Here is a 14,651-nt window from a genome sequence, read left to right on the forward strand (position 1 = left end):
GCCTGATCCCGCATCAAACAGAGAAACAAGTCTTTTTGTTTCAGTGAGAAGGTGAGTTTATTGAAAATGCATCAACAAGGAATTGGAGGAAAAAAAAAACTTTTCAAGACCAGTTCAGAGTCAGAAGAGTTGTTTGGGCTTTTATAACCCAAAACAGACAAAGAAATGGCCAGAATTCAGAAGAAAGCAGAAAGGGGAAAAAAAAAAGAGAAAAAGCTGTTTGATCAGATTATCCTCTTATCTTGAAGTCCTACCCTCATTCAGGCTTGTTTTTCAAGAAGATATTATCAGACCATATGGTTACCCTCCTGTGGGCAATGCTGGGAAAGTTCCTGGGAACAGAGAATAAGTTTTTTGTTGTTGTTGAGATTAGAGCAACAGTAAATTATTTTAACAAGCACTTTTTATGCTTAGAATAACTCAAGGCTGCTTGAGTGAAATGATCTTAATAAAGTTTTTTTTTTGCTCTATTGGCTGTTGAAGACTATACTAAGCATTTTCCAGCTAAAGAATTATATTGAGTATTTTCTGCTTATCCAGCTATCAACCAGAAAGAAATATCCGATAATGTTGAACTGTAATCCAGAAGCCTTTGAGCTTTTATAATGATTTTATAACTTTTATCTCATGACCATGTGATTATAAAAATTTTAGGACTGACTCCCCCTTTATCCACTTAGGTAGATGAGTAATAAAATAAGGACAGGCATGGAAAAAAAAAAAATACTTCCATGGCGGCAGATGCAGCCAACTGGCCCTAAGTAGGTGGGCGTGGCCATGGGCGGGGCCCTTGCGTAGACGCGCGTGCCGTTGCCCAGAGCGCGTCTTGCGAGCGGCGGCGGCCGTTGATGCGGCGGGTGTTGCGGTCGCTTCCTCAGGCGCAGGCGCCGTATACTTAACTCGCCCAGCGTCTCAGCTGGCTGTGTATTCGTTATGGCGACCCAGCAGCGGCCCTTCCACCTGGTAGTGTTCGGCGCCTCTGGCTTTACCGGCCAGTTCGTGACCGAAGAGGTGGCCCGGGAGCAGGCTGTCTCAGAACGGAGCTCCCGACTGCCCTGGGCCGTGGCGGGTCGTTCCCGGGAGAAACTGCAGCAAGTGCTGGAGAAGGCTGCTCTGAAACTGGGTAAAAGGTTGCGGGGTGGCAGCGGGGCGACTCGCCCTTCGCCACTGCTGCTCTTATCTCGGAGCCGTGAGCGAAGAGTTAAAATGGCCTGAAATAGAGCCTTTGCTCTGCAAGAATTCGCTCTTTGATTTCCCCCAACCTTTGCTTGAGGACAGGAGGAGGAGAGCGATGTTTCACATAATGTCGTGGCATTGTTCCTCTCCCTAAGTTTTTTTTTTTCTGTTCTTTTCTTTTCTTTTTTCCTCTTCGCCTTTTGAATTTCTACCTTAGTCTGGTCAGTCCCCCTCCCCCCCCCCACCACCCCCGCATCTCTGTGGAGAAATAGTTTTTCTTTTCTCTACTCCGCTCTAGATCCCAGGGTAACGGGTAGGTCTGGAGTTTTCTTGGTATTTCGTCGGATGGGAAAGTAGGGCGTTGGCTTGTTAAACATTTTACTCTCCCCTTGCCTTGCGTTTTGGGGATGGAAGAGCAAGACGACTGCATAAGCTTCAGGCGATTTATTGATAACGTTGTTGGGTTTTTTGTTTGCTTGCTTGCAGTCCTTCTCCAGCTGAGTCTTCATTAAAAAAAGAGTTTCTGGTTGGACTTTTACTTATTCGGGCATCATTCATCCACCGTAAATTTACTGAGTGGTCTTTTCTATGCTAGGCCCTGTTCTGAGTGCTGGGGATACAAATGTGGAAGACGCACGCACACTCGCGCACAGACAGACACTGCCTCCCCTCGTGGGGGAGGCATCTAATTTAGGACCAGGCCTTTAAATTTGTCTATTAATCCTCTACCTTACACTCTCCTTATGCAGACAAATAGGACCTGTTAAAATTCTGGTATATGGCATACTTTATTTAATCTTCATTTTGCTTCCTTATAATTATACACAAAACCTTGCTTTGTGGGAATATAGACTGTTTGGTTAGTGGTTATGTAGGAAAGATACTATGTAGGCTTGACTGTCTTACAATACACAGAATCTTGACCAAAAAGCTTTTAGTTTTTTTTTTTTTACTTTTCTGAAAATTTAATTTCACCGTTAAAATATGTTCATTTTCCATTTTTTCCCTGTTTGACAAGACTATACAAGTACAGTTACCTACCATTTGTAAAGCCCAGATCAAGTTATTGTTGGCTGTACACCTTGATTATCTGAAACCTGCCTTGCCCTAGGGATTCAGTTAATTCCAATTATTACTTTATTATGAGCCTAGGTGTTCTTACCTAGACTGCTTTTCACCTCAGGGTCCTCTTTAGTTCTCATGAAGTTGCTTTTAATTCCCCCCCTTCCCCATAATTGGATCATGTATAATTGTTTAGCACTTGCTTAAGAAACGATTTTTATCATCAAAATCTTTTTAGAAGAGGAAATCAGGACAGTCGTCCACTCAGCATCTAAACTTGATTTTAAAATTGTCTTATACGTGATTATCATTTACACATTGTTAAATAATTTTTTTAAGTTACTAATTTTTTTTAGTAACACTTAGTATTAATTCCATTATCCTTATAGCCCTTTTTAATGAAGTGGTTAAGAACAATTTTTATCTTTTGTTTGAGAATTAGCTTTCAGTATATTTAGTAAATTTGCTGTCACTGACAAGTACAAAAAGACCTGGAAGATCTAATATTGTACCAGGATTTGCTTAAAATGATTTCTTTCTTATTTTAGGACGACCAACACTATCGTCTGAAGTTGGAATAATAATTTGTGATATCAGTAATCCAGCCTCACTTGATGAAATGGCTAAACAGGCAACAGTTGTCCTCAATTGTGTAGGACCAGTAAGTAAAACTCTTCTTTGTATCAGAACAAACAACCCATTCATTTCTAGCAAAATCTGATATTTTTAAATTCCAGAGGAACATAAGGCAGGGGAATAAGAGTTGGCTGAAGGCCTTAACCCCACATGGCAACTTTTCATTCTTGGGAGGAGCAGATAGATATGACCAAGGGAGGGAATAACAGGCTCTCAGTGACATTGTACTCAAGGAATATGTGCTGGTTTGTTCATTGATTAGAACTATATTGCCAAGTTTTGTTTTTTTAATTGTATGCCCCTTTGGTAAACAGTGTTTGAGCATGTACCTCCAATATATTTTCATTTATTTATGAATTATATTCTTGTATTACTATACAAATATGTATTAAAACATGTACACAAAAATAGAGCATAAAAGTATTCATTTATTCAATAAATATTTATTACATGCTTACTGTATGTAAAAGGGACTGTTCTGGGCACCTGAGACCCAATGGTGAACAAAACAGAAAATCCCTCCTGGAACTTATATTCTAGTCGGGCAGACAAAAAAAAAATTATAATATTAGGTGGTAATTAGTCATTTAAAGAAAAATAAAGCAAGGTAAGGAGATAGAGATTGTTCATGCTATAATAGATTAGTGGTCAGGAAAGGCCCCTATTTTACGAATTGATATTTGAACAGAGATATGAATGAAGCAAGGAACAAATCAGAATAATTGAGGAGAAAAGTGTTCCAGGGAATGGCAAGTACAGAAGTCCCAAGATGAGAATGTGCTTGGCAAGACTGAGAAATGTGAGAGGCTAATATATCTCAAGCCCCATAAGTAGGACAGAGGTGGGAAGTTAGTTGGAGAGGTAACTAGGAGCTAGATCATGTAGGGCCTTATGGGCCAAGGTCAGGATTTGGATTTTCTTCTGAATATGATAGAGCCATTGGATGGTTGAGAGCAAGGGCAGGTTCTGATTTACAGTTTTGAAATCCTTTGACTTCTGAGAGGAAAATAGGGGAATAGTCCAAGCAAGACAACACCAGAGTAATAGTAGGAAAGGTGGTATGAAGTAGTTGAGTTTCAGAGTATATTTTGAAATAATAGTTTATGCTGTTGTACTGGATGTGCAAGAGGAGTCAAAGATGACTCCAAGACTTAAGGCCTGTGGAACAGGGGTGAATGGTCGTGATGTTTACTGATCTGGGAAAACCATGACAATTGTCAAGACATTTGAAAAAACTAAGCCTCTAGGAGATTGTTAATAAAAATAAAAAAAATTTTATTGAAAGCAAAGGGTTTTTTTTTGAACTATTAGTAAATAAAAATGTATTTAAAAATCTTGGTTATTTAGATTAATTCTTAACCAGCTTCAGATTCCACAGTCCCTTTATAATCACTTTCTTTTATACACCCCAACCAACTCTCTTACCCTTGCCTCCCCAGTACTTTGAAAAAACCCCAACCCTGGTTATTCTCACTTCCTGCTTATTCTTCACATGTACATGAATAGTCTAATACGACTGTAGAAAAGTGCATCACATGCTGACTGGTCTTTAAAGTTGTGGTTTCAAACCTCATTGGGGCCTTAGCACCTCCAGTGATTCTGCTACATTTTCCTGGTCTATTCCTTTTCCTACTCTGAAGCAACAGTTTCACAATTTCTTTTCCCTCAAACTTTTAGCATCCTATCCCTCTCTCCTCACTCCTATCTGATGATTTTTGTTTCTTTTTCTACTATTTAAATAGAACCTGTCAAAAGAGAATTTCTTCATCTTCTGCCACCAGGTCTATATCTCCAGACCTGCCTGCATTATACCTGTGATCTGCCTTACCTCTTGTTACAAAGAAATGTTGCCCTTGCTACTATTGGGCACAGTATTCAAGACTTTTTGTCTACAATTACACACTTTCTTGTTATCATCAATTTTTCCATCTTTACTGATTTTTTCCTATGAGTACACAAATATGTAATAATATCCTATCTTAAGAAAACTTCCTTGACTCCACATACCCTTCCAACTACTGCTTCATTTTTTCTGTGTGCCTTTTTAGCAAAATTTGAACGAGTTATTATCTTTACTCACTATCTCCACTTTCTCACCTATTCTGTTCTCATCAGGCTGTTTTATTCTCACTACTCCAGTGTCATCTGTCAATGTCCATCTGTCAAATCCAGTCATCATTCTCAGTCCTCAAAAAAGCAAACCTTTCAGCTTTTGATCCAATTGATCACTTTCTCCTTTTTTCACCTGACTTCTGGATCCTCACTCTCTCTTAGTTTTCCTTCTGCCCACAAACTTTGTCTCAGTCTACTCTGTAGGATCCTTTTTTCCTCTTCCCTGTAAATGCCAGAGGTCTCCAGAGCTCAAGCCTTAGAAACTCCCTTATGTATACTCTCTGAGCCAAAATTTTTTGAACAGTGGAATGTGAAATCAATTTATTGGGCTGAGATGCAGCATTAAAGAAATCCAGTAGACTAAAACAGAAAATAACAGGGTACATCACACATAATATGGGTAAGTATTGGGTTCATGAAACTTTTGTATCAGATGTATTTTTGTTTGGGTTGTTATGTGAATGAATTTCTTATCATGGGTTGTGGTCAGAAAGGTTTGAAAGTAAAAAGCCTTTTTTTAAAAACAAAAACAAAAACAAAAAAAAAGCCTTGGGAAAAAAAGGTTTTAAAGTCATGGCTTTAAATACCATCTGTATGCTGATGATGCCCACGTTAATGTATTTCCAGTGAGGACTTCTTTAAACTCCAAATTGGTAGATCTAACTATCTTCTTTTTGATATCTTCAGTTGAATGGCTCATGGATTTATCAGTCTTTAAATTATTGTTCCCCAAACCTGCTCCTCCCTCATCTTTAATGTGCATATGAGTCCCTTGTGAGGACTATTTAAAATGCAAGTTACTGGAGTCTACCCCAGAAAGCCTGATTCAGGAGTTCTGGGATGGGACTGAGTAACCAACATGCAAGTGTTCCATGTGATTCTGAAACAGGTGGAATACTGGTCAATTGAGGAACTTTGGGGTAAAATAACCAAGAAAAGGGCCAAAGGCAGCTCTGATAAGTTTCAAAGTAGGTCTGTATACAACCCAAGAATTGCCCAACATGATCCATTGAGGTAGAAAGAAAATAGATCTTTAATTTCTATTTATTTTAATCTCAACTTTATTTCTATTTTTAATATGTTTAAAGAATATTATCAGTATATTAAGTATACTGTAAGTATACCATGTAAGTGATATAAGTGAATTCATGGTGTAAACTTGTATCTCTCTTCCTAGAAAGCCCATATATTTTCTATTGTCACATTGCCTCAGAACTTAAGTGTTTCAGTAATTTAAGTGGTTGGTTAATGGCAGAGGAGAAACTAGAACTTAGTATACTAGTACTAAGTCTAGTAATTCCAATGTCATTGCCATTCTTAAGTGGGGGAGGGTAGTCTGTGGAAGTAAGGCTCTAAAGTTGATGTTTGGGTTGAGAAGATAGCCCATTTGACGTACTTGAAAGATTAATCCTTGCATTGCCTTGACTTTTCCTAAGTATTCCTCTACCCTGTTTCTTAAAAGCTGGAAGGAAAAAATGTTCTCCCTCCATCTTTTGCTCCCAGGAATGAGAAAATGTGCTTTTCCATACCGTGCCTTCACAAAGGGAAAGATCTATCATAATTCCTTTGAAATGGGACTGAATGATGACTTAGTAAATATTTTACATTTAGATTTTTAATTTCTTGAGTTTGAGAAATGAATAATTTGGGAGATCCAATATTGTGCAGACACAGAATATCTTCTTGCCAAAACATTCTCTTCCTCCTGTTTTCTTTATTTTGGCAAAGAGTATCACCAGCCATTGGGCCCCCCATCCAGCCAATCAGAAGTCCAGGTTTTCTGCCTTTTTAGTAAAGCTCATCCTTAGTATATCCTGGCACTTCCTTAGTTTGGTTCTTCATTATTTATCTGCCTCCTGTTTTGTTCACCAAGACTGCAGAGACAGAGTAATATGTCTGTACTATAGATCTTACAGCACTGTCCTGTTTAAAATCCTCCAGGAGAGCCTAATAATCTGGAAAAGATAAAGTCTGAACTTCCTAGAATGTCACTCATGGCTCTTCCTGACCTGGCCCTAGCATTTATTTACATACCCATCTCTTGTCACTCTGCTGTCACTTACCCTGTGCTTCATATATCCTGGACGGCTTGTAGTTTCATTTATGCCCTTTTCTTTTCCCTTTATCTGGATTTTTCTTTTTCCTGGCAAATCCTTACTCTTCCTTCTGGATTCAAGTCAAATGAATCACCTCTTCTATAAAACCTTCCTTGTCTTCTATTTGAGGTAAGCACACATTCCTCTGTCATTCCATCATACCTTACTTATTTATACTGTTAGAGGTGGTATGGTACAGTTATGTTGTTACTCTCAATTTATCTTTAGATTATTTTATTAACGTTAGATTTCTTAATGACCCATACTTTACTTCCAAAACTAAATGGTGTTTCATTCATTTAAACTTGCTGTGTAGGAGTAATTAAGAGTAAACTTGGTTTTCTTGATTCCCCAGTATCGATTTTATGGAGAACCTGTAGTAAAAGCATGTGTTGAAAATGGTACTAGCTATATCGACATCTGTGGAGAACCTCAGGTATGTAAAATGGAAAAGGCAAAAACATAGAATTAATAACCCATGATTTTCCTTTTGATGAAGTGGAAAATATTTAGTACAATTTTGTAGACATATTTTTGAAGTTGATGACTTCTTTCTAGTATTGTAGAGATGGATTCCTATAAAAGTAGAATTGATAGCTTGAAGGAGAGTACTGACGGTAAGGATTTATTTTCACTTTTCTTGAGTTTTTCCCTTCTCTACAACCTCATTTATTTCTGGTCCTTTATATTTGGAATATGCTGATTTTTATAGCTAGTGCATGTTATAAACTGAATTAAAATAGGTGCTCTGTGTAATTCTCAGAATCACACTCTTGTAACTTTTTTGTTAGAAATTTCCTTTAAAAATCACGTATCTTCACAACGTTTACAGAAAAATAAATGTAAAGTCTCCTCAATCTAAAATGTTTGAATGTTCTTATTTATTGAATATTTACCACATGCACGACACTGCGCTAAGCACTTGTGTGACTTTTAAAATTATTCCCCTCAACATTCCTATGAAGTAGGGGTCATCTTCATCCCAATTTTATAGGTGAGGAAATTGAAGCTTAGCTAGGCTAAGTAACTTGCTCAAAGTCATGCAACTGCTAAGTAGAAGAACTAGGATTTCAATAGAAGTTTGTTGGACTGCATGAATGGTGTGTTAATAAGCACTAAGCTGTGCTTTCTCCCTTGAAACTGTAAACTTGTACATCTCTTATATGGATTATCATCAGTGTGTCAGTATAACACATACTAGAGTTTATCAATGAGAATAAATATTGGAAATACTAGGAAAATGTAAATTACCAAAATTGGTTCAAGAAGAGGTAGAAGACATGAGTGAAACAAAAAGCCAATTCTATGTTATAAAAATATTCTGGAGCATAGAAAACAGTGAAAACCTTTTAAGTCATTTTGTAAGCTACCGTAAAAGTGATATTAAAACCTAATATCCAGAATATATAAAGAACTCTTACAACTTGATAATAGAAAGAAAACAGAGAGAAATAATAGAAAGATAAATAACTTTAGTTTAAAAATGGGCAAAAGAGAGAGAAGAGACAATCTTCTGTGCAGAAAAATTCTAAATAATTTATGTAGCTACTCTGCTGTCAGGGAGGGAGGAGCATAACTCCCCACTCCTTAAATGTGGGCTGTATATAGTGACTTCCTTCCAAAGAGTACAGTGTGCAAAGGAGGGGAAGAAAGGTAACTTTACAGTGGAGATACCTGACAAACACTACCTCAGCCAGATGATCAAAGTCAGCATCCACAGTAATAAATCATGTTGACAGTACATACACTTGATGTGATGTGATAAAAGTGGCACTTTACCTCTGTAGTCTTCCTCCCCCAAACCCATAACCCAGTGTCATCATGAGACAAACATTAGATAAATTCTAGTAGAGGATCGTCCTACAAAATACCTGACCAATGCTCCTCAAAAGTATCAAGGTCATCAAAAACAAAAATCTGATCAACTGTTGACAGCCAAGAGGAGCCTATGGAGACATGACAACTAAATGTAAGATGGTATCCTTTATGGGATCCTGGAACAGAAAAAGGATATTAAGTGAAAACTAAGGAAATCTGAATAAAGTATCAACATTAATAATCATGTATCATTATTGATTCATTAATTGTAACAAGTTAAAAGAAGTTAATAATGGAGAAACTGGGGTATATGGGAACTTTCTGTACTATCTTCTATATGTATAAATGTGTGTCTGTAATGATGTTCATCTGGATAATATGATTTGGGGTAAATTTTTTTTGCTTTCTTTGTATTTTTCTACATTTAAAATTTTAATAGTGAATATTTTTACTTTTAAAAGTCATTGTAAAATTATTGATAGTACCATTAAGTCAGATCAGCATATTTCCCATATTACCTGAACATGATAGGTATATAGTAAATATTTGCTGAATACATGAAAAAAAATTTAAGTTATTTTCACTGCAGAGCCATATTGGTTAGCATTTTCGAAGTTTATTTGCTTTGTATTTAAAGTTAAAACATTTAATATTGGTATGGGTGTTCTATACAATTCTGACTCAGATTTTTGTCTTGGATTTTTTTAGTTTCTGGAACTAATGTATTGGAAGTATCATGAGAAAGCTGCAGATAAGGGGGCTTATATCATTGGAAGCAGCGGCTTTGACTCCATTCCAGCAGATCTGGGAGTATTATATACCAGAAATAAAATGAACGGTAATTATTGATTAATAAGCAATAATTTGAGTGTATTAGTGGAACAGTTTCATGTTTATAATTGTGATTACTTAAAATTTAATTGGGAAAAGAAACGGCTCTAAATGGATAATTTTAAAACACAGGCTTTAAAAAACAAATCTATACTTCCAATAAAATGTTATTGACACTATTGTTTTTTGAGACATGTCTAGTACCATAAGTCTTCTAAAATTCGTTGTCCCAATTTAGTTAAGGTTAGAGCTGTGCAATTTCTGGAAAAAAAGCTTGGCAGGCATTATAAATTCAAACTTGCTATCTTTAGGAATTAACACATTTTAACATAACTTATACAGATATTATAGTTAAAAGGTTTAAAATTTTTTAACCGACAAAGCTAGAAAGTATTTAACAAAGAATTTGACGTCTTTTTTACTGTTTATAAAATGCAGACAATAATTTAAGAATGGAAGAAGTCTTCAATATTATATTTTAAAAAAAATGAAAATTACTTGTGTCATGCATATTTCAAAAGTGTCCATTTAGAAAATACGTGAAACAGATAATTCCAATACCATATGAACTGTTGTAGAGCTTATAAAGATGGAAAGTGTTCCAGTTTATATTAAAAAGTTAACTGTGAAACCAAAGCGCAAAAAAGCACAAAAAACAGTCTTGTCTGTGAAATTTGAGGTACAAACATGCTAAATAAAATTTAAAGAAATATCCATTGGCATTTTTTTTTTCTTGCCACAATGGCATTTTCAAAGAATAATATGTCAAGGCCAAGATTAACTATTAGGAAATTACATAATCATCATTTCGGAAGATCAGAGATGAAAAACTATAAGCCCATCTCAATAAGTGATTTGAAAATTCATGCCATTTACTCACTTCAAAGTCTTAGGAATTTAGGAATAGAATACTACTTAACCTAATAAATGTCAGAAAGCAAAAGCCAACATCTTACTTAATAGTGAAACATTAAAGTCTTTCGCATTAAAAAGAGGAATGTAAGTTGAACATTTTACAAATATTTCATTTTCATATCCATGAACCATAGTATATGTCACCATTTATTAAAAATTCCTTCTAAGTCTGTAAAGTTTAGAAGTTTTCTTCATGATAGTTCCACATATTTTTTATTGATTATTCCTAAATGTTTAACAGTTTTTGTTATTCTGAATAGGTCATTTTTTTTCTTCTTAAGGGAGAAATAAGGTTTATTCAAAGTTTTTTTTTTCAGATACTGAAATCCAGGAATCAGCATTTTAACAATTATCCCAGGTGATTTTTAATGCATGTAGTCCACATCTTATTCCATTCTACTTTAGGTTGTATTCTTTCCTTGAACAAGGGTTGGCTCACAGAGCCACATATGTAGGCTACATTCTCTTAGTAACCATCAGCATCATCTTCATCACTGAGTTCCACTTTAATGATCTGTTCTTGGATTTCAACAGTAGTTAGACTGGCAACATTTTCATGGCTATAGTTACCTGCTGTAGCATCATTGTGATGATGTGGTCATTTATCATTTTGCTAGTGCCAACTCTGTAAGGCCCCGTGTTTTCTCTAGGAATTAAAACCAGGAAAAGTCTCTCTTAAGAGATTAACATATTTCAGTTTATCAGATTGAACAGTACAGTGTGCTTCTTTTTTGCCTTAATACGCTCAAGAAATGCAAATATTAATTTAATACTTAACCACTAGTGTATTAGTCCTCATGATTAATATAATATATATATAATTGATTTCTCTTCTTTTTCTTGTGTTGGTTTTCTATTTTTATTTTATTTTAAAAGCCTTAACTGTTTTGTAAGCAAACACTAAATCTATTTTGATAGCTTTTTCTATACATTCATTGTGACTACACATAAGCCTTCTTGAAAGTTGTCATACTGAAAAGCAGTTCAGAACCTTAGAATAATTCCCATACATCTAATTTTTTTTAAAATTCAGTTTTATTGAGATATATTCACATACCAAACTATCATCCATGGTGTACAATCAGTTGTTCACAGTACCATCATATAGTTGTGCATTCATCACCTCAATCTATTTTTGAACATTTTCCTTATACCAGAAAGAATCAGAATAAGAATAAAAAATAAAAATAAAAAAGAACACCTAAATCACCCCCCCCCACCCTATTTTTCATTTAATTTTTGTCCCCATTTTTCTACTCATCCATCCATACACTGGATAAACGGAATGCGATCCACAAGGTTTTCACAATCACAGTCACCCCTTGTAATCTACATTGTTATACAATTGCCATCGATCTAATTTTGAAAGCTGTATCTTGATAGATTTTCTAGAATGAGTGAACCAAAATTGTTGCCTTATTGAGGAAGATTTTTAGTGTTGTCAGTTCAAGTACTAGGAAAGATTTTGTCAGTACTAGTAAAGTTTATGCTAAACTTTTCTTCCTGACAATTTACCTGGCCTCAACTGCTGCTTAAATCTGTTTACAATAATATAATAAAACTGCATTATCACTGCAGACTTTCTGATTATATCAGCTGCAGGCTTAGTAAAAGCAGTTCTTAAATGAATCAGAATAGTTTATTATTACTTGTCCTAGATATATTGATTTTATTTGATTTCACCTTTACCATTCTCCTACTCTTTTAGGTACTCTGACAGCTGTGGAAAGTTTCCTGAGTATAAATTCAGGACCTGAGGTTAGTTTTTCCATTTGTCAGGTGTTTTTTAAAGCTAATATTTTAGAAATAATATTTTAGAAATGACACATGCCTTAGAAATATGAGATTTATGAAATTTTATATATATTTGTAATTTGTGTATGATAGTCACTGTTTTTACTTAAAAGATATGGGATTACTGAGAACTGTTTTGATTTAAATTATAATTTATTTAAAAAACAACTGCACAATTCATTATATTAGAATGAATTGCCATAATCCCAACACTTTGTAATAAATGTTGTCAGCCAAGAAAATTAGTAGTGCAAATTTGTGCATTTTTATTGTGTGCCTAACTCAGAGTATGGTGCTGTGGTGGCTGCAAAAGAAATGTATGTCATGAATCTAGTCTTACAGAATTTGCAGTCTACTTGGGAACATAAGTTGGTCTTATTTCTGGGAAAGGACGATGTTTTAAATAGTACTTTTATTGCTTGTGTGGCATAACACACTTGTAGTTCTTTACTTAGGGCTTCATAAATATGTGTTCTCTTTAAAATAATTTCGTTTAACAAGTATTTAAAGTAGTACAGATATATATAGTAGTTCAAGATAATGTGACATACAAATGAATAATGTATAAAACCTGCTCTTAAAGAGGTAATAATTCAGTTGGGCAGGATCTAGAAGGTGCTATTAAAGAGATAGATGAAATATGTAAGATTTTGAAATTGGAGAGTACATCTAGCAGGGAGGACGGGAGTAGGAACTCTGAAGAATCTGAGAGGTGATATAAATTTCAAGGCTGGTTAGGGTCTGGTGCTGTGGAGAAAGGAGAGGAAATAGTATGAGCAAAGACACAAAGGTGGGACAGTGCAGAGCATATTTAGGTAAGAGTGGTAGTTTCATTTGTCTGCATTGTGGGTTGAGATTAACACTAAAAGCTATATACAATATGCAGAATTTGTGGTTACAGAGAATATGTACTATAGAGTATCAGAATAAAGGAATGTGATAGTGGGCCTGAGTGATTTGGGAATGCCTCACAGAGGCATTGATAAGTTTAGCTTTGAAAAGTGAGTAGCATTTGGAATGTCAGAGGAAGGAACCTGAACAAAGGCTTAGAAACAAGTTCTAGGCACGGAACTCTCAGTAGCATGTGTGAGAAGCCCTACTCAATCAACTTAAACCAGCAAAACAAAAAGGAATTTATTGATTCATATAACCAAATGCCTGTAAGTAAATGGTATGGCTGGATTTAGATTAAAATGATATTCTCAGAGCTCATTTTTTTCTTTCATCTTTTTCATTTTCTTTGGTTTCCTTCTGTAAGACTCTCTTGACATGGCAGGCAAGGTGCTGGCAGCCCCAAATGAACATTTTCCAACTTCATGATTTCCTGGGAAGAGCTACCAGAGCTTATATACCAAATGATAGCAAAGATTAGTATTGTGTCATTTAGCCATTATTGAGCCAATCATTGTGACCTGGGGTAATGAAGTAATCTGATTTTCCCTTGTCGTGGGCCCTGGAAGAGGAATCAATCCCATTTGAACAACATGGAATAGGTTCCAAATAGAGAGGGGGTTTTTAAGCAGAATATGGGGTAGGGGGCTGCAGGGGTTTAATGCAGGACTGAAAAAAACAGATGTCCACCACAGGGCATTAATAGAGCTAGAAAAGAAGCCTCTTTTGAAAGAGCAGCAGGAGAGGCAATTGGAAAGACCAGGCAGATCTAATAAAGGTCTCTCCCCTTCTCTAGAAGCGATAAATGAGTTACTGAGTGAATGGTTCTTACAGAGTCAAGAATCTTTTTGCAGAGTACAGTGGTTACAAGTGCAAGTTTTGGAATTGGATTGCCTGGGTTTTAATTCTGGTTCTGCCACCTAGTGATGTGACCATGGACAAGTTACTTACTCTCTATGTGTGTCAATTTTGTCTTCATCTATAAAAGGAGATCTATTAGTATCTATTTCATATGGTTGCTGTGAGGATAGATTAAATTAGTCAATATATATAAATCAGAAAAGTGCTTGGCACATAGTAATTACTCAATAAGTGTTAGTAAGTATGTATGTATGTATATATTATTATTATTATATGGACTCAAAGTTGGGGTTTAACTCAGGAGAGTTGAAGCATCCACATCACTGCAGCTCCCCTGTCGTATTCCCCTTAAAGCGCAATACAGAGGCTTAGTTTCACAAGGATGGAACAGAAAGAATCCCCTTGATTTTTGTATCCCTTGGCACTAGACTGTTATTGTTCTCTTGCCACTCCTTATCC

General features: G+C 35.7%; 1 protein-coding gene across 1 annotated transcript in view; it reads left to right on the forward strand.

Moving 5' to 3' along the window:
* Positions 1 to 841: 841 nt before the first annotated feature.
* SCCPDH (saccharopine dehydrogenase (putative)) overlaps positions 842 to 14,651 on the forward strand; it is a 74,560-nt gene continuing 60,750 nt past the window's right edge. The window contains exons 1-5 of the mRNA XM_037822666.1: positions 842 to 1,123; positions 2,787 to 2,899; positions 7,438 to 7,518; positions 9,609 to 9,738; positions 12,355 to 12,404. Coding sequence (XP_037678594.1) covers positions 934 to 1,123; positions 2,787 to 2,899; positions 7,438 to 7,518; positions 9,609 to 9,738; positions 12,355 to 12,404 — 564 coding nt within the window. The 5' untranslated portion in view covers positions 842 to 933. The remainder of the gene's footprint in view (positions 1,124 to 2,786; positions 2,900 to 7,437; positions 7,519 to 9,608; positions 9,739 to 12,354; positions 12,405 to 14,651) is intronic.

This window comes from Choloepus didactylus, chromosome 2 (genome assembly GCF_015220235.1).
Source record: "Choloepus didactylus isolate mChoDid1 chromosome 2, mChoDid1.pri, whole genome shotgun sequence".
NCBI lineage: Eukaryota > Metazoa > Chordata > Mammalia > Pilosa > Megalonychidae > Choloepus > Choloepus didactylus.